The sequence below is a fragment of the Ovis aries genome, chromosome 24, assembly GCF_016772045.2.
Source record: "Ovis aries strain OAR_USU_Benz2616 breed Rambouillet chromosome 24, ARS-UI_Ramb_v3.0, whole genome shotgun sequence".
NCBI classification, from domain to species: Eukaryota; Metazoa; Chordata; class Mammalia; order Artiodactyla; family Bovidae; genus Ovis; species Ovis aries.
In genome coordinates this window covers 4,517,516-4,535,292 of record NC_056077.1, presented here as the reverse complement: position 1 = coordinate 4,535,292, position 17,777 = coordinate 4,517,516, and the positions used below count along the sequence as shown (strand labels likewise).

Here is a 17,777-nt window from a genome sequence, read left to right as displayed (position 1 = left end):
GAACCTCAGTCTCCTCATCTGTAAAATGGAGTCACTTCCACTCCTTGGCTTACAGGAAGCCTTCAGGGTTGCCTGAGTTGATGTTGGAGAAGTCCTTTGCGCAGTCATGGGACATGGTCGGCTCCCCCGTACGTGTTCACTGCTGATCTCATTTGCAGAGTGGAATGCAGACACCCCCTCCCCACTGCCCTGTGGTAGTTGGCACCATGACATGTTAAAGACAAAAGCAGAAGCATAGCTGCTGACGTTTATGGAGCACCAACTGTATGCCAGGCTTGGTGCCCTATGAGATCTGTGCTGTTATTCCCATTTTGCAGATGAGTAAACCGAGGGGCTCCACAAGCATGTCTGTTCTGTGAGGGTTTTGTCTGTTTTGCTCACTGCTATATCGCAGGGCCTGGAGCCATGCCCAGCACTTGCATACATGCCAAGTTGCTTTAGTCGTGTCTGACTCTTTGTGACCCTGTGGGCTGTAGCCCTCCAGGTTCCTCTGTCCATGGGCTTCTCCAGGCAAGAACACTGGAGTGGGTTGCCATGCCCTCCTCCAGGGGATCTTCCCAACCCAGGGATGGAACCCGAGTCTCTTGTCTCCTGCGTTAGCCCAGCACTTAGTAGATGCACAATAAACGTTTGCTGAACGATTGAAGGAGTTTGGGAGGATCAGATGACTTATCCAAGGGAGTCCAGCGGGGCAGGAGGTGTGGAGGGAGTCCCTTGCCGGCGAGGCTGCAGCCCTGTCCTTGCCTGCCTGCAGGCGGCGTCACAGGCGCGGCAGCGGCACCTGAGCTCGCTGCAGGACTATATGCAGCGCTGCACCAACGAGCTGTACTGGCTGGACCAGCAGGCCCAGGGCCGCATACAGTATGACTGGAGTGACCGCAACCTCAACTACCCCAGCCGCCGGCGCCAGTACGAGGTGGGTGCTGGGCTCCGGGGGTGCAGGGTGGGGGGCCCCGGAAGGAGCTTGGGGCTGCCCGCCTGGGCACTGAGCCCCTCCACTGCCCTCACTGCAGAATTTCATCCACCGGAACCTGGAGGCCAAAGAGGAGAGAATTAACAAGCTGCACAGCGAGGGTGACCAGCTGCTCGCCGCCGAGCACCCCGGGAGAAACTCCATTGAGGTGCGTGAGCCCCAGGGAGGAACACTTGCTTCAGGCTGGCCTCCAGGTGACCTCTGGTCTGGGCTCCCTGCACTCAGGCAGGCCCCAGGGTCCTATGTCCAGTGTCTGTCTGTCTCTCCACTTTGCCGTCTCCCTTTCCTCTGTCTGGCAACCCACTCCAGGACTCTTGCCTGGAGAATTCCATGGATGGAGGAGCCTGGTAGGCTACAGTCCATGGGGTCACAAAGAGTCAGACACGACTGAACAACTTCACTTTCACTTTCACTTTTCCTCTGTCTGGCCCTGCCTCCTCTTCTCGATGCCCTAGCCCTCGGTCCCTAGACTTCTGAAGCCCATGTGGTGCCTGTATTAGTTTCCTATTATTGTTGTAACAAATGACCACCAACTTGGAGGCTTTAAACAATGGAAGGTTATTCTCTCATAGTTCTGGAGGCCAGAAATTCAGAATCAAGGTGTTGGCAGGCTTGTTTCCTGAGGGCTCGAGGGGAGAATCCTTCCTTGTCTCTTTCCTTGACTCTGGTGACTGCTGGCAATTCTTGGCTTTCCTGCAATTCAGTTCAGTTCAGTCACTCAGTCGTGTCCGACCCCGTGAATCGCAGCACGCCAGGCCTCCCTGTCCATCACCAACTCCTGGAGTTCACTCAAACTCAGGCCCATCAAGTCGGTGATACCATCCAGCCATCTCATCCTCTGTTGTCCCCTTCTCCTCCTGCCCCCAATCCCTCCCAGCATCAGAGTCTTTTCCAATGAGTCAACTCTTCGCATGAGGTGGCCAAAGTACTGGAGTTTCAGCTTCAGCATCATTTCTTCCAAAGAAATCCCAGGACTGATCTCCTTTAGAATGGACTGATTGGATCTCCTTGCAGTCCAAGGGACTCTCAAGAGTCTTCTCCAACACCACAGTTCAAAAACATCAATTCTTCGGGTCTCAGCTTTCTTCACAGTCCAACTCTCACATCCATACATGACCACTGGAAAAACCATAGCCTTGACTAGACAGACACCTCCTATATCCACCTCTGTGTCTTTACATGGCCTTCTCACCTGTGTGTCCTCTCCTCTTCTTATAAGGACACCCTGAATCTAGGATTTCATCTTGATATTCTTAACTGATTATATCCACAAAAATCCTATTCCAAATAAAGCCACATTTTGAGTTCTGGTGGACATGAATCTGGGGAGTACCTTGTAAGATTTTTTTTTAAAGCACCACTTTGGGCAGACATAGCCCCTACTTGTCCCTTGTGCAGTGCACAACCTGTGTGCCCAAACATGGCAGCCCTGCTTGACTCCTCAATACATTCTCCTCTCTCCTCCTCCCACTCCTGGCAGGAACTGGCTGGGAGTCACACCCATGCAGAAGCCAGATGCCCCTCTCCTCTACCCTTTTCTGGTCTGGAATCCTGCCATCCCTCCCCTGGTGTCCCAGATTCCTGCGTGTGTGTGTGCTAAATCGCTTCGGTCATGTCCGACAGTCATTTCTGTTTGCTGCCCTGTGGACTGTAGCCTGCCAGGCTCCTCTGTCCGTGGGATTCTCCAGGCAAGAATACTGGAATGGATTTCCTTGTTCTCCTCAAGGGGATCTTCCCGACCCAGGGATCGAACCCGCCTCTCTCACATCTGCTGCAATGGCAAGCAGGTTCTCTATCGCCAGCACCACCTGGGAAGCCCTGTCCCAGATGCCTGGCCAGCAGCAGTGTGCCCCCTTTCTCCTGGCAGGCTCACATGGAGGCCGTCCACGCAGATTGGAAGGGATACCTGAACCTGCTCATCTGCGAGGAGAGCCACCTGAAGTACATGGAGGACTACCACCAGGTGCCTGCCACCCGGGCCCCATGGGGGCCACCCAGCGCCCACTTGGCTCCCTTGTGGGCTCAGCACCGCTTCCTCGGGAGCCTTTCAGAGCTGCCTTCCCACGCCGCCCAGTGTCTGTGGTTCTCATGGTGGACACGCATGTGCCCTAAGATTGCGGCGCCCTTGTCTGCCTTCCCAGGGGGCTGGGACTGGGGAGTCTTAACTCACTAAGAGAGCGCAGGTGCAGGAATGGGTGTGTGGGGTTTTCATTTGGTATATATATTATATGAAGTTTGCCAGTCTGGGCATTTTTAAGTGTGCAGCCCAGTGCAGTGATTATATTCACAGTGTTGTGCAGCCATTGCCACTGTCTTTCCAAAACGTGTTCACCACCCCAAGTGGAACTTCTGTACCTAATAAACAGTCACCTCCCCCATTCCAACCCCTGATGCCCACCCCTCTACTTTCCGGCTCTTTGGATTTGCCTATTTTAGATATTGCATAGACGTGGACTCACATGATCTGTGGCCTTTTGTGTTTGGCTCTTTCACTGAACATGTTTTCAAGGTTCATCACGAACTGGAACTTCATTCCTTTTCACAACTGAATAATATTCCATCGATCCCATTGTATGCGTAGACCACGTGTGTGTTCTCCATGCGCAGTGTTGATGGATACTGCAGTGTTTCCACTGGAACGTGTTTTTAATAAGACAGCTGCACGTGATTCTTCTGAGCAGGCAGTTTGGGGACATTTGAACTCAGACAACACTAACATAACTAACTCGGTGTCGTAGTATCTCAGTCCTGCCGGGCTGTGGACTTCCCAGGGATCCCAAAATCATGTTCACAGCTGCAGCCCAGGGGACAGCTGTCAGTGAATGATTCCAGAGCTGATAGGCTGAAAAACGGGCACGAGAGTTTCCCAGAACCAAGTAGGGAGGCTTGTCTTCCATGTACTGAGACTTAGAATAATCAGGGTGTTCCCAGCAAAGACAGAAGTGGAATAGAGGAGAACCCTAAGGTTACTGGTGTATGGACATGAAAACAGTGTGTCGTAGAGGTGGCGTTGCATGGATTGGTGAGAAGGGACCCGGTTTCTCCCTGTGAAGCCCCCCAGGAAGGTGGGCTGGGGAGGGTTGGGGGCATCCCCAAGCCTGTGGATTCAGGGTAAGTGGGAGGCCCAGCCCCACCTGGGAGTGGGCTTCAAGTCACAGCCAGGATGAGCCCCAGGCATCCTGGTGGATTCCCGTCCATGATGGGACCCTCTGGTCTCCTCTAGTTCCACAAAGACATGAAGGATGCCCAAGAGCTGCTTCGCAAGGTGGACTCGGACCTGAACCAGAAATACAGCCCCGACTTCAAGGACCGATACCAGATTGAGCTGCTACTGCGGGAGCTGGACGTGAGTGACGCCCACTGAATAGGCCCTTCCCTGGCTCCCTGCCTGCTGCCTGGGGAGGGCTGCGTGGTCTCACCCGGGCACTCCCCTCCACATCCAGGACCAGGAGAAGGCTCTGGACAAGTACGAGCATGTGGTGCGGGGGCTGCAGAAGCGAGGGCAGCAGGTGGTGCCCCTCAAGTACCGCCGGGAGACGCCCCTCAAGCCCATCCCCGTGGAGGCGCTCTGTGACTTTGAGGGTGACCAGGTGAGCCCCTGCCCAGGTGTTCCAGGTGCCCCAGGCAGACTGGGCCCAGATCAGCCTCTTCTCAGGTCACTGAAAGGCCTAAGGGGTGACAGGGCTGGAGGCAGGACCTCAGACGTTTTCAGGAGCCTGTGTTTATCTCCGTCACTGGGGTCACTCTCTGCCAGCACTCTCCACCCCCACCCCACCCCCGCCACATGGTCCCACCTGGCCTTCTGTCCCACCAGCTTAGAGGCACCAGTTATTCCAGCAGATGTCTCAGGGAAGGTTCTCATTGGCCCACTCTTGAGTCATGTGTTCAGCCTGAACCAATCACTGTGGCTGTGAGTGCCATTCTCTCATTGGCCAGACCTTAAGTCACATGTTCACCCTGAGCAGTCAGAGGATGAAAGGAGGAGACTACCTGGGCTGGGACTGCATGGGGTGGGGGTCCCCAGAGGGAAGTCCAGGTGGGTTTTAGGCTGGCAGAGCCTCTCATCTTCATGATGAAACCTCTTGAGGAGTTCCTGAGAGACAGGCTAAGACTCCCCAGGTCCCAGAGTTAGGCAGGGACTGGCTCCCAGCCACCAGCTGTGACAGGTCTCTCCATGTGTCCTGACTGGCCTGTCCCCCACCAGGGCCTGATCTCTCGGGGCTACAGCTACACCCTGCAGAGGAACAACGGGGAGAGCTGGGACCTCACGGACAGCGCGGGGAATGAGCTGACTGCCCCGGCCGTCTGCTTCATGATCCCTCCCACCGACCCCGAGGCCCTGGCTCTGGCTGACAGGTATGGGATAAAGGAGGAGGAGCTGGTGTGGTATGTGGCCGCACCTCCCTGGGCTCCCAGGCCCCATTCACAGCCCTGGGCACCACAGCTGAGCCACAGGGTGCCACTTGTGTCCCACACGTGCACCCCCTTTGGAGGCTCAGGTGGAACAGCAGCAGATCCCGTTGGCCTGGCCAACTTGTGTGTGAGCGTCTGGCTCTGGGTATGTTGCAGAGAGGGGCCTCTCTGCAGGTGCCCCAGGGCCTTGGCACGTGTAACTCCCTCTCCCTGCACGCCAACCCATCGCCCTGTTGACTCAGACCTCTTGGCTTGAATACCCCAGCCCGGGGGCCACCTCTTCTGTGAAGCCGTCCCTGATTGCCCCCTCCCCTCATCTTCCACTCTGGCTCCAGGACAAAAGGCTGCCGCCTCTTGGCTCCCAAGCACCTTCTCCCACCTCGTGTGCTGCTCTCATGAGGCTGCTCTGTGTCTATGTGTCCATCCCACTGGGCAGAGGTTCCTTGAGATTTGGTATACTTTCAGGGTCTTGTTCCCTACCTGGTGCAAAGCAAGCACCAAAGAACTCTGTGTTGAATGAGTGATTCAGGAACTCCTTCATTTCTTCGTTCAGCAGATATGTGTTGAGCATGTGCTATGTACTGCTCCCTTGGAGGAAGCATCGTGGCGGGGAAAAGTTATGAGCAAACAAGACCACTGTAGGTCGTAAGACTTGCTATGAAGGAAAAAGAGACAGAGGAAGAAAGGAGAGGCTGAAGGGGCCCACTGAACCCGGGAGCAGACAGAAACCGGTGTTTCAGCAGAGCCTCTGTGTGCATGTGTTATGTTGACATTTCAAAGCATTTTGAGGAGCTGCCTGACTCCTCGGGGCTGTCTGTTGAGCCAGAACCCAGGGTCCCGCTTCTGTGGGTGGTGGGGGTATGGACCACCTCGGGGTCCCCAGCCCATTTTTTGCTGTCACAGCCTGGGCAGCCAGTACCAGAGCCTGCGGCAGAAGGCAGTCGGGAGCAGAAAGGCGCTCCAGCAGCGGCATGAGGTGCTGAAGGCGGAGAGCTCTGGAGGTGGGTACCAGGGCCACTGCCTGTGGCTCTGGGGGAACGGGGAGGGGGCCCAAATCCAGGGTCTGTGTAGCAGATGGGACAGCAGGGTGGGGGGACACGCTGAGCTGACCCCTAAACACCCCCTAGGCCCCCCACGGCCCCCTGACTCTGACCTCCCTCCATCAGATGCCTCGGATCTGCAGGGCCGCCAGCTACTGGCCGGCTTGGACAAGGTGGCCAGTGACCTGGACCGGCAGGAGAAGGCCATCACGGCCATCCTGCGGCCGCCACTGGAGCAGGGCCGGGCTGTGCAGGACAGCGCCGAGCGGGCCAAGGACCTCAAGGTACCCAGGGCTGGAGGCACGGGCTGGCCCCCTGGGCTTGCCGCGGGCCCTGCCCACAGTCTCATGTCCATGGGGGCTCTGGGTGCTCCATGGGGTCCGCTTGCCACGTGTAATGGGAAGCCATGAGTCGCAGGGAGAGGCGCTGTTCTAGGCTGAGAACTGAAGAGGTGCCAGAGGTCTGGTGTCCCCCAGACATGTCTCCAGGAGAAAGGGCTTTTGATAGAGCAGATGACGGCAGGACCGCAGCCTGAGCAGGTCAGCACCCAGCTGGGAGAGAGGCGGGGCGCCCGGCGGCCCAGGGGCTCTGGGCCGACAGAGCTGGCCCCCTTGCCCTGATTGCAGACCTCAGTTTCTTTAGTAAAATGGGCTGGCTGCCCGCTCAGGGGGTCTCGGGAGGATGGAGCACAGGAACGCCGGCCACAGCTCACCTCCTTCACACACACACACACACACATGCCCCTCCTACACACACACCCCCCCTCCTACACACACACACCCCCTCCTACACACACACACACACTCTCTTACACACACACACACCCTCCTACACACACACACACACACACCCTCCTACACACACACACACACTCCTACACACACACACACACCCTCCTACACACACATACACCCTCCTATACACACCCTCCTACACACACACACCCTCCTACACACACACACCCCCTCCTACACACACACACCCTCCTACACACACACACACACACACACACCCTCCTACACACACACCCTCCTACACACACACACCCTCCTACACACACACCCCCTCCTACACACACACACCCTCCTACACACACACACACCCTCCTATACATACACACCCTCCTACACACACACACCCTCCTACACACACACACACACACACCCTCCTACACACACACACCCCCTCCTACACACACACCCTCCTACACACACACACCCTCCTACACACACACACACACAGTTTCTGGGGTCCTCGGCCCCCTCTGTCGTGGGTGCAACCTTCCCGGGCCCACAGAGGAGGCATGGGACTCACAGCGGTGCTGTGGCCCTTGACGGGGCTCGTGCCAGGGCCGGGAGGGGCTGAGCCAAGGCCTGGTACGGGGTGGGGGCGTGGCTGCAAACTCCTAAGCCGCATGGAGTCGCACCCATCTCGTCAGGGTTCCCTCCAAAGATGAGTAGCACCATCCCCGTGGAGTAGTGGGAACCTGAAGTGCTTGGTGTTACCTGTTGGTTTTCATCAGTCCTGAGTCCCCATCCACTGCATCAGAACCCCCGGGGATGTTCATTACAGACCCCGACTCCTAGGCCGGTGCCCCAGACCCCCAGGCAGCCCCCATCCCAGGGAGGGTGTCCTGGGGGAGAGGGGCCCCTGGCTGTGGCCAACATGAGGGCTCCGGTCCCCACAGAACATCACCAACGAGCTGCTGCGGATCGAGCCCGAGAAGGCGCGCAGCACGGCCGAGGGCGAGGCATTTGTGCGGGCCCTCCCGGACAGCAGCAGCACCGCCCTGCTGAGGACGCGGGTGGAGGACACCCAGCACAGATACGAGCGCCTGGTGCAGCTGCTGGAAGCCGCCCAGGAGAAGTGGGTGCAGGCGGGCAGCGGTGAGGCCAGGCAGGGTGGTCAGGGGCCAGGCCACCCTCCACCCCGCAGCTAACTCCTGACTCATGTCCTCAGAGTTGACATCGCCAACCGCCTGGAGAAGAGCCTGCAGCAGGGTCGGGAGATGCTGGCCACGTATGAGAACCAGCTGGCCCAGGAGGACACAGTGCCCGAGAGTGGCCAGGCCCTAGACAGCAGGAGGCAGGAGCTGGCGGTGAGTGTGGGGACTCCAGGCCCCGGGATCCCCTCGCTGAGCTGCGAGTGGGCTCTAAGGGCTCCCATTCGCCCTCCACCTCTGGACAGTCAAGGGGCCCAAGGCCCAGGACAGCAGGTCTCTCCAGGTTTGGAATCCCAGCCACACAAGGGGTTTGTGGGGCCTGCGGAAATCAGGTGCTGGTATCTGCAAATCAGGTATCAGCGTAGCCACCCCCTCGCCGTTTCTCTGAAGGAGCAGACCTGGCCTCCTGTGCCCAGATGCCCGCCGGGCAGGCCAGCCGAGCAGAGGCAGCTCTGCCCCTCGCCCAGCACCTGCCGTCTTCACGGTGCCACTGGGCTGTTCTAAGCCCGTCTGTGAGCCTGTGGTAGGCCCCTCATTCATGGATCACCTCACAGACCCCTTGCCTTTGGTGACAGCCTCACTGGGAATCCAGGAAGCAGGCTCAGAGGGCAGAGCCTCCGCCGGGGGCCCTCCAGTCCACACACAGTGTCACCGGCCCACGCTGTGCGCCTCAGGGTTTTAGAAGCTGTTTTTCCCGGGTGGTGTTCATTGTCACGAGACGGAAATTGTAGAAGTGACCTCAGGTTTGAGGACCACTCGGAGGCAAAGCCCTGGTCCCTGACCGGGCCAGGCCCACCACCCCCTCTAAGCAGGCGGCCCCAAGCACTCTGGGCCCTGGAGCCCTTGGCCACGGCGCCCGCCACCTGCCTCTCCACCCTGCAGGCCATGGCCTCTGAGCTGCAGGCCCGGAAGGCCCTGCTCAGCGAGGTGCAGCGGAACCTGCAGGCCGCCAAGCAGTGCTCGGGGTCACTGGCCAGCCGCTTCCAGGAGCACTGCCCAGACCTGGAGCGCCAGGAAGCCGAGGTGCACAAGCTGTGCCAGCGCTTCGACGGCCTCTGCCAGCAGGCGGAGCTCAGGTCAGGGGCCGCGGGGCGAGGCTGGGGGGTTGGGGAGGGTGGTCTCGGTGGCCTTGGCTTAGCTAGTCTGCCTGAGGCACCCAAGTAGGATTTCTGTGGACAGCGCTGAAGGCTGTTTATTTTCCAAATAATTGCTGCTTTTTGGGAAAAGCAATACACATACAAAATTTTAAAAACCCACAGGGGTTGTAATGACCAAACCGTTTCCCCCAAGATCAGCCCTGCTATGAGTTTCTTGTGCGTCCTTCCAAAGCCACCCTGTACGAACCAGGGTTGGTAGGAAACGTAGGAACACCCAGCATGTCCTACTAGTTCCCCGTCGTGTATTTTCCTGGCCTGAACAGTCAGGATGTGCTCCCTCCTCCTCTTTCTGAAAGAGGGTCTGTGAAGACTGGGTATTACTTCCTTAAATGTGTGTAGAATTCACCCCGGAAGCCATCTGGGCCTGCAATTTTTTTTTTTTTTTTGTAAGAAGGTTTTTTAGCTACAAATGCAACCTCTTTTATTAGATATTGGACAATCTGGGTCATCTGATGCTTGAGCAGCTTCACGAGTTTGTGTCTTTCAAGGACACGTTGGACACCTCGTCAAGCTGTTGAGTTTTGGGCATGAGATGGTCCATGACATTCTCTTCTCCTTGAAGGGAACGTCCTTGCTTTCATTCCTGACATCCTGTCTTCTTCTGTTGTATTTGTTTCTTCTGTTTTCTCCCCCTGATGACTCTGTCTGGGGTTGATCACTTCACTGACTATTTCAGTGAAACAGCTTTGGCTGCAGTGATCTTCCCGTTTTCCTGTTTCCTGATTCACTGAATTCTGCTCATCATTATTTCCTACTGTAGCTACTTACATTTGGTTCAGTTGGCTTTTCTTTTTCTTCCTTATTAGAAGCTTAGACTGTTGATCTGAGAGCCTGCTTTTTTTTTCTCCCTAATCTAAGCATTTAAGTACATCTTGCTAAGTACTGCTTTCACTTTGTCCCACAAGTGATGTTTTTATTTTCAGTGAGTTCAAAAGATTTCCACACCTCCCTTGTGATTTCTCCTTGGATCTGGGAGTGATTTAGGTCCTGGGATTCACAGTGGGCATCACCTCAGGTCCGCACCCTCAGGCCTGCCTGCCTTTAATGGAGGCCATGCAGTATTCCCACCCAATACTCCACAATTTATCTAACTACTCCTCTTCCTGGTAAATGTTGCGCTGGCTCCCAGTTCAGTTCCCTTTGGTAACCTCTAGAAAGGGACAGCAGGCAGCTCTCGGTGCGACCCAAGCGCCCAAAGGCCTGGCTGGCTTTGCTCCGCAGGGCCCAGAGCCTGCAGAGCGCCCGGGCTGAACACGACGCCTTCTGCAGCGGCCGTGACCGCCTGCTTCAGTTCCTGTCCCACATCCCCAGCTACGAGCCCCAGGAGACGGACGGCCTTGGCCAAGTGGAGACCAAGCTGAACAACCAGAAGGTGAGCAGGCTGGGTGGGAGTCAGCAAACCCCTTTGTGGACGGGCGCCTGGTTGTGGTCCTAGCCTAGCAGGCTCCCAGCACCTGCGTCTCTGAGCTCGAGGACAGGCCCCCCCTCACCGCTCCCTCCCTGGTCCCTTGCATGGGGCCTGGCCTAGAGCGGACCCCTGCCCCCGCCCCCGGCACAGGTCTGCTAAATAAGCGGATCACTGCAGGGTCACTGGGGAGCCCTCATTGGGGGAAACCCCCCTCCACAGCCCAGAGCCCTGGCTCCCCAGAAGACAGCAGGGCCTTGGGGTGAAGGATGAGGAACGGAAAAGCCAACAGCCTGGGCTCAGATCCTGCTCCCACCCCCGGAGCCATGCACCCGCAGTCCAGGCACTGCACCGCTGGACCTCCTAAACTGGAAGTGAGGATGGTGCTCACCTCAAAGGATGTGTGTGGGGAGAGTCAGGGAGATAATCTCAGAAAGACACATGCTTAGCCTTAGCACCGTGCCTGACACCTCCATGCACTCAGTAAACACTGCCATCTGGCAAGGTTTGTTAGCTTCTTGGCCCTTCTTCAGAGGCCCTTAGAACTGCCTTTTGGAACCAACAAACGTAAACAAGGAAGCTGCTCATTATACTCTGTGCTACAGAATTCCAGACTCTAAGGAATTCAGCTACTCTGTCTAGGTTTAGGATTTTTTTTTTCAAGCTTTTATTTTTAAAGTCTCTGTTGTTGTACAGAACCTGCTAGATGAAATAGCAAGAAGGGAAGAGGAAGTGCAGAAAGTCCACACGCACTCCCAGCAGTACCAGCAGGCTGTCAAGGTGAGACGCGACACCCCGGCAGCAGGGCCTCTTCCCCACCATCCCCACCCCCCACCCCCTGGGGGTGTCCTCAGGCACGGCTGGTGGCCGTGCAAACTGGCACCACCTTTTGGGAAACAAGATGGTACCAGGCATCAAAAATCAGAAGGGTTTTATACTGTTTAAAGCAGTAACTCGGGGGAATTTATCATAAAGGAAAAGATGCGAAAAAATGATAATGTGGGATTAACAAAATCAGTATAAAATAAAAAATTATTTCCAATAGCCAAAGAAACAAACTGGAAGTAACCTAAATGTCCAGTATTAGCAGAGGAAACAGCTAGGAAATTATCCAGCTACTTGATGGATGTTCAAGTCATCAAACTGACCCACAGAAGGACTCGGACAGGGTGGCATGAAAAAAAGCTTGCGGTATAGAGTGAAATGAAGACGGCAGGAAGCCACCTTCTCTGGGCCAGGGGCACCCTGGAGGGAGGGAGTGCGCTTTGGGGACGAAGGGGTTTGCGGGCCCGTTTTCTCCTGTCCCGCTTGTCGTCCAGAGATGTGGTTGTGTGCCGTTGATGGAGCAACGGTTCTCCAAACCTCCTGCTAGTCAGAGCAGGGTGCGGCTGAGCGGAAGACCTTCGCGGTCAGCCGGAAGGGGCATGGGAACACTCTGGTCTCACCTGCCCTGGTCTGCCCTTTGCCACGTGTCTCTCACCCAGGACTACGAGTTGGAAGCAGAGAAGCTCAGATCCCTCCTTGACTTGGAGAATGGAAGGAACAGCCATGTGAGCAAGCGGGCCAGGCTCCAGTCCCCTGCCGCCAAAGTTAGGGAAGAGGTGAGCTCCATGGGCCTGGCCTCCTGGGGCTCCCTTCCTCTAGGGAGCATGGCACGCAGGCCTCAGAGGGGCACGCGCAGTGGTATACGGGGCTGGGGGCCCTCCTGGGTGCCAACAGTCTCAGTGGGAGAAGACGATGAACTTATTCTGGGCCGGCGACAGTGACACGCCTGGAAAGACAGCCTGCTGGGAGTCATGGCTGGGGCGGTTCCCCTTGCTCCATGCCGAGTGGGTCCACACACACAGAGGGCTGACGTTAACCTGTTCCTTCTGTACACGAGCACCTTAAGGCTGAGAGACAGACCTGCTCAAGGTCCCTGGGGGTTCAGGCTTCTGACTCTAAATCCAGTTTTCTTTCTCACAGTTGAGACTAGTGGAACTCCAGGTAGGAAGTGGCAACTCTCTTTGGTGTCTCTCCCCCAATGCCAGGTTTTTCTCAAACACCTCGCTCAGCTTGATTCCTGTCTGTCTGCTCTCCTGTAGGAAGCGGCTCTTGCTGCCAAGTTCACGGAGGTTAATGCCATCAACAGACAGAGGCTGCAGAACCTGGAGTTTGCACTGACCCTCCTGAGACAGGTGACGGGTCTCAGGAAGGCATCCTATTGAAAACTACCCCAGCAGCTAAGACACTAGGCTCCCTCTGCCTCAGAGAAACAGAGGTGGCCGGCGGGCATGTGCCCTCGCTGCGAGGCCAGGGCAGTGCCACCCCCATGTCCCCCCACGTCCAGGTGGGTGTGAATCCAACCTAAGCCTCCTGTCCCTCAATCATTTGCTGGGTGCCCAGTAAAAGGTAACTTACTTCTAAAACTCGAAAATGTGTACAACAACATTGTGAGAGCCTGGAAGCGACTCAGTGTTCATCAGTAGTGGGTGGATGACTGAGCCAGGGTCTGTCTGCATGATGGAAAACGATTAAACTGCCGCACGACGAAGTGGTCTTCTCTGGCCACTGCGGATTCTCTCATAAGCGCAGTCAACGGTGCATGCAGACTGGGGGCCACCATTAGCGTGGAAAAGATAAACGCACATTGCACACGAAGATACGTGAGTGGCAGGGGTGACTGCACCCTGTAGGGCACTGGGCTTCCCTGGAGGTTCAGACGGCAAAGAATCACCTGCAGTGCAGGAGACCTGGGTTCCATCCCTGGGTTGGGAAGGTCCCCTGGAGGAGGGCATGGCAACCCACTCCAGTTTTCTTGCCTGGAGAATCCCCATGGACAGAGGCGCCTGGGGGGCTACAGCCCATGGGGTCGCAAAGAGTCGGACACGACTGAGCGACTAAGCACAGCGCAGCGCATCCTATAGGACCAGGACCAGGAGGGACAGGCGGCCTTCACGTCACACCCTTCTGTGGCTTTAAGATGTTTTCCCAGATGCGTTTAAACTAGTGGTTTTAATTTCGAAAGGAAGCCTAGGGCTCTACCAGCCCCGACACTGAGCAGGGGGTGGGGGTGGGGGTGTCCCTTGGGGACCTCAAGACAAGCATTGTGAGCCTTGGCGGGTGGCGAGACGGGGACCAATGGTGCAGAGTCGAACCCTAACCCTGCGTGGTCTCCCCCTTCCCAGCAGCTGGAGGCAGGTGCGAGCCAGGAGGCCCTGCCCGGGAGCAAGCCGGGCCCCGGAGCGGAGGAGACGTGGAAGATTCAGAAGGAGCTGGATGAGGAGATGGAGCGGCGGCAGCAGCTGGAGCACGAGGTCCGGAGCGCCCAGGAGGAGATCCGGGCCCTGCGGAACCAGAGCCCGCAGGAGGCGCTGGTGACCAGGGAGGTGCTCAGGAGGGTGCCGGACCCGGCGCTGGAGGAGAGCTTCCAGCAGGCGCAGCAGACCCTGGCCGAGGAGCAGCACAAGAACCAGCTGCTGCAGGGGGAGGTGGAGGCGCTGCGGCTGCGGCTACGCGCCCTAGAGGAGGCGGCCCGGGCTGGGGGCCAGGAGTATGTAGTCAAGGAGGTGCTGCGCATTGAGCCGGACCGGGCCCAGGCCGACGAGGTCCTGAGGCTGCGGGGGGAGCTGGAGGCGCTGCGGCGGCAGAAGGGCGCCCGTGAGGCAGAGGCACTTCTCCTGCAGCAGCGCGTGGCTGCGCTGGCTGAGGAGAAGCGGCGGGCGCGGGAGGTGGTCACAGAGAAGGAGGTGGTCAAGGTGCGCAACGACCCCCAGCTGGAGGCTGAGCTCCGGCAGCTGCAGGAGGACCAGCGGCGGGAGCAGGGGCTCCGGGAGAAGCAGGAGGAGGAGCTGGGCTTCCTGCAGGACAAGCTCAAGAGGCTAGAGAAGGAGCGAGCCATGGCCGAGGGCAAGATCACTGTCAAGGAGGTGCTCAAGGTGGAAAAGGACGCGGCGGCCGAGCGGGAGGTGGGCGCCCTCCAGCGCCGGTACGAGGATGAGGCCGCCAGGGCCCGTGCCAGCCAGAGGGAGAAGACCGAGCTGCTCCGTAAGATCTGGGCCCTGGAGGAGGAGAACGCCAAGGTGGTTGTGCAAGAGAAGGTGCGCGAGATTGTCCGGCCCGACCCCAAGGCTGAGAGTGAGGTGGCCAACCTCCGCCTGGAGCTGGTGGAGCAGGAGCGCAAGTACCGGGGGGCCGAGGAGCAGCTCAAGAGCTACCAGAGCGAGCTGGAGGCGCTTCGGAGGCGGGGCCCCCAGGTGGAGGTCAAGGAGGTGACCAAGGAGGTCATCAAGTACACGACGGACCCTGAGACGGAAAAAGAGCTCCAAAGGCTCAGGGAGGAGATTGTGGACAAGACCCGCCTCATCGAGAGGTGTGACCTGGAGATCTACCAGCTGAAGCAGGAGATCCAGTCCCTCAAAGAGGCCAAGCCCCAGGTGCAGACCAAGGAGGTGGTCCAGGAGATCTTGCAGTTCCAGGAAGACCCCCAGACCAAAGAGGAAGTGGCGGCTCTGAGGGCCCGGCTGGCCGAGGAACACAAGAAGCAGGTAGACCTGGAACGGGAACGCGCATCCCAGGAGGAGAAGATACAGGAGAAGGAGGAGGAGCTGGCCCAGGGAAAAGAGGTGGTGGTGCAGCAGGAGGTGGTCAGGTACGAGGAGGAACCGGGCCTCCGGGCCGAGGTGAGCGCCTTCACTGAGAGCATCGACGCAGAACTGCGGCAGATTGACGGCCTCCGCAGCGAGCTGCGGCGGCTGCAGCGTCGGCGAGCCGAGCTGGAGCGCCAGCTGGAGGAGCTGGAGCGCGAGCGGCAGGCACGCCGCGAGGCTGAGCTGGAGGTGCAGCGCCTCAAGCAGCAGCTGGCCCAGCTGGAGGCGCAGGAGGGTGAAGCCCGCGAGAAGGTGACTCTCACGCAGAAGGTGGTGCTGCAACAGGACCCCCAGCAGGCCCGGGAGCACGCCCTGCTGGCCCTGCAGCTGGAGGAAGAGCGGCGCCGCCGGCAGGGCCTGGAGCACGAGCTCGAGACCCTGAAGCAGCAGCTGGAGCGCCTGGAAAAGATGGAGGTCAAGGAGAAGGTGGTCCTCTCCGAGAGCGTCCAGGTGGAGAAAGGCGACACCGAGCAGGAGATTCAGAGGCTCAGGGCCAGTCTGGAGGCCGAGAGCCGTGGCAAGAGAGAGCTGGACGCCGAGGTGAGCCGGCTGGAGGCCAAGCTGTCGGAGCTGGAGTTCTGCAACTCCAAGTCATCCAAGGAGCTGGACTTCCTGCGGGAGGAGAACCACAAGCTGCAGCTGGAGCGGCAGAGCCTGCAGCTCGAGGCCCGCAGGCTGCAGTCGGAGATCGAGGTGGCCGTGGCCGAGGCACAGGGCCTGAGGAGCCTGCCCACGGCGGCCGGGGCCGAGCCCAGGGCGCCACTCGACTCGCGCCTGCGGTCCCTGGAGCGGGAGCTGGACGACCTCAGGAGGCTCTCCAGGGACAAAGACCAGGAGATTGAGGAGCTGCAGCGGCGCCTGGGCTCCGTGGCCGTCAAGCGGGAGCAGAGGGAGAACCACCTGCGGCGCTCCATCGTGGTCATCGACCCTGACTCAGGCCGTGAGCTGTCCCCCGAGGAGGCCCACCGCGCCGGCCTCATCGACTGGAACATGTTTGTGAAGCTCAGGAGCCAGGAGTGCGACTGGGAGGAGATCTCCGTCAAGGGCCCTGGCGGTGAGTCCTCCGTGATCCACGACAGGAAGTCCGGCAAGAAGTTCTCCATCGAAGAGGCCCTCCAAAGCGGGCGGCTGACGCCCGCGCAGTATGACCGCTACGTCAACAAGAGCATGTCCATCCAGGAGCTGGCCGTCCTGGTGTCAGGGCAGAAGTAGGCCCACCCCCACCCTCAGGGAAGACACCGCTGGCTCGCCCCTGCCCAGAACCCTCCCCTGGGTCGTCTCTCCCTGGCCCCCGCACAGCTCCCAGTCCGCTCAGAGCCCCGTGTGCCGCCACCCTAGCTGCTGGGCCCAAGCACAGGCGGGACTGGCCCCTGCTGAGCCGTCCCTCAGCCTGGAGAGCGACCCACTTGTCCCCCGACCGTTCACACCTGCAGTGCCTGTCTTCCTCCCCGCCTCTCCTACACTCCTCTATCAACAGACCCCCCGGGACACCTGGAAGCAACTGACATCTACCACTAAAGCACAAGACAGGCAGCAGCCCCATGGGCCAGCCTGTTCCGCACAGCACTGGCCTCCACAGCAGAGCCAGGGAAACTCAAGGTAGGGAGGGCTCCATTCGGCAAAGCCCCAGCCCCCGGGGGCCGCCACCTGCATTCACAGCCCTCGAGATTCCAGCTCAGCTGACTCGCCTTCGAGGCCTCCTGGGGAAACCGATCTGGGCGCTACGCCAAAGGAAGCGCAAAGAAACCAGAACAGCATCTGGCCCTGGTGCTTGGGTGAAGCTTAACTGTTGAGCCAGACTGTCCCAAGAGAACGCACCATCAGAGGACGTGTCGTGGTTCTGTAACTGAAGTACTTTCCTAGTGGACTGTCGCTGGCGGCCTTGGATTCGGTGCCTGGTCCTGCTTATTCTTTCACTGCCACTTAAGACTCCACAGTTGATTTTTTATCAAATGAAATTTGGGTTCTCTGTATCTCATGTATTATGTAAGAAAATGGGAAGTAAGAGGGAACTCTATTTATAGCGTGAAAATAAACACCTGCTGGCTTGATTCTAATTTCATGGAAAGTGTGTTTCTTCCTCTCTTGCCAGTGAGGCTGATTCCCCAGGGCCTGCTTGGCTTTCAGCCAGAATGAATGTTCCCCAACTACCAGCTCCTAAGGGAGACAGAATTACTTGCAAATATGATAAAAAGAAACGCAAAAGAAACAGGAAAGAA

General features: G+C 58.2%; 1 protein-coding gene across 3 annotated transcripts in view; it reads left to right on the top strand.

Annotated features, from left to right (window-relative positions):
• Positions 1 to 17,615, top strand: part of PPL (periplakin) — a 48,091-nt gene extending 30,476 nt beyond the window's left edge. For 2 of the 3 annotated variants that reach the window (XM_027961712.2, XM_042240653.2), the window contains exons 7-22: positions 755 to 916; positions 1,014 to 1,121; positions 2,841 to 2,936; positions 4,197 to 4,319; positions 4,417 to 4,563; positions 5,178 to 5,329; positions 6,290 to 6,387; positions 6,553 to 6,710; positions 8,114 to 8,292; positions 8,386 to 8,524; positions 9,251 to 9,444; positions 10,747 to 10,897; positions 11,627 to 11,710; positions 12,415 to 12,531; positions 13,015 to 13,107; positions 14,098 to 17,615. In XM_027961712.2, coding sequence (XP_027817513.1) covers positions 755 to 916; positions 1,014 to 1,121; positions 2,841 to 2,936; positions 4,197 to 4,319; positions 4,417 to 4,563; positions 5,178 to 5,329; positions 6,290 to 6,387; positions 6,553 to 6,710; positions 8,114 to 8,292; positions 8,386 to 8,524; positions 9,251 to 9,444; positions 10,747 to 10,897; positions 11,627 to 11,710; positions 12,415 to 12,531; positions 13,015 to 13,107; positions 14,098 to 16,770 — 4,674 coding nt within the window. In that variant the 3' untranslated portion in view covers positions 16,771 to 17,615. The remainder of the gene's footprint in view (positions 1 to 754; positions 917 to 1,013; positions 1,122 to 2,840; positions 2,937 to 4,196; positions 4,320 to 4,416; positions 4,564 to 5,177; positions 5,330 to 6,289; positions 6,388 to 6,552; positions 6,711 to 8,113; positions 8,293 to 8,385; positions 8,525 to 9,250; positions 9,445 to 10,746; positions 10,898 to 11,626; positions 11,711 to 12,414; positions 12,532 to 13,014; positions 13,108 to 14,097) is intronic. The other variant, XM_027961713.2, reaches the window with a different exon arrangement.
• Positions 17,616 to 17,777: the final 162 nt, after the last annotated feature.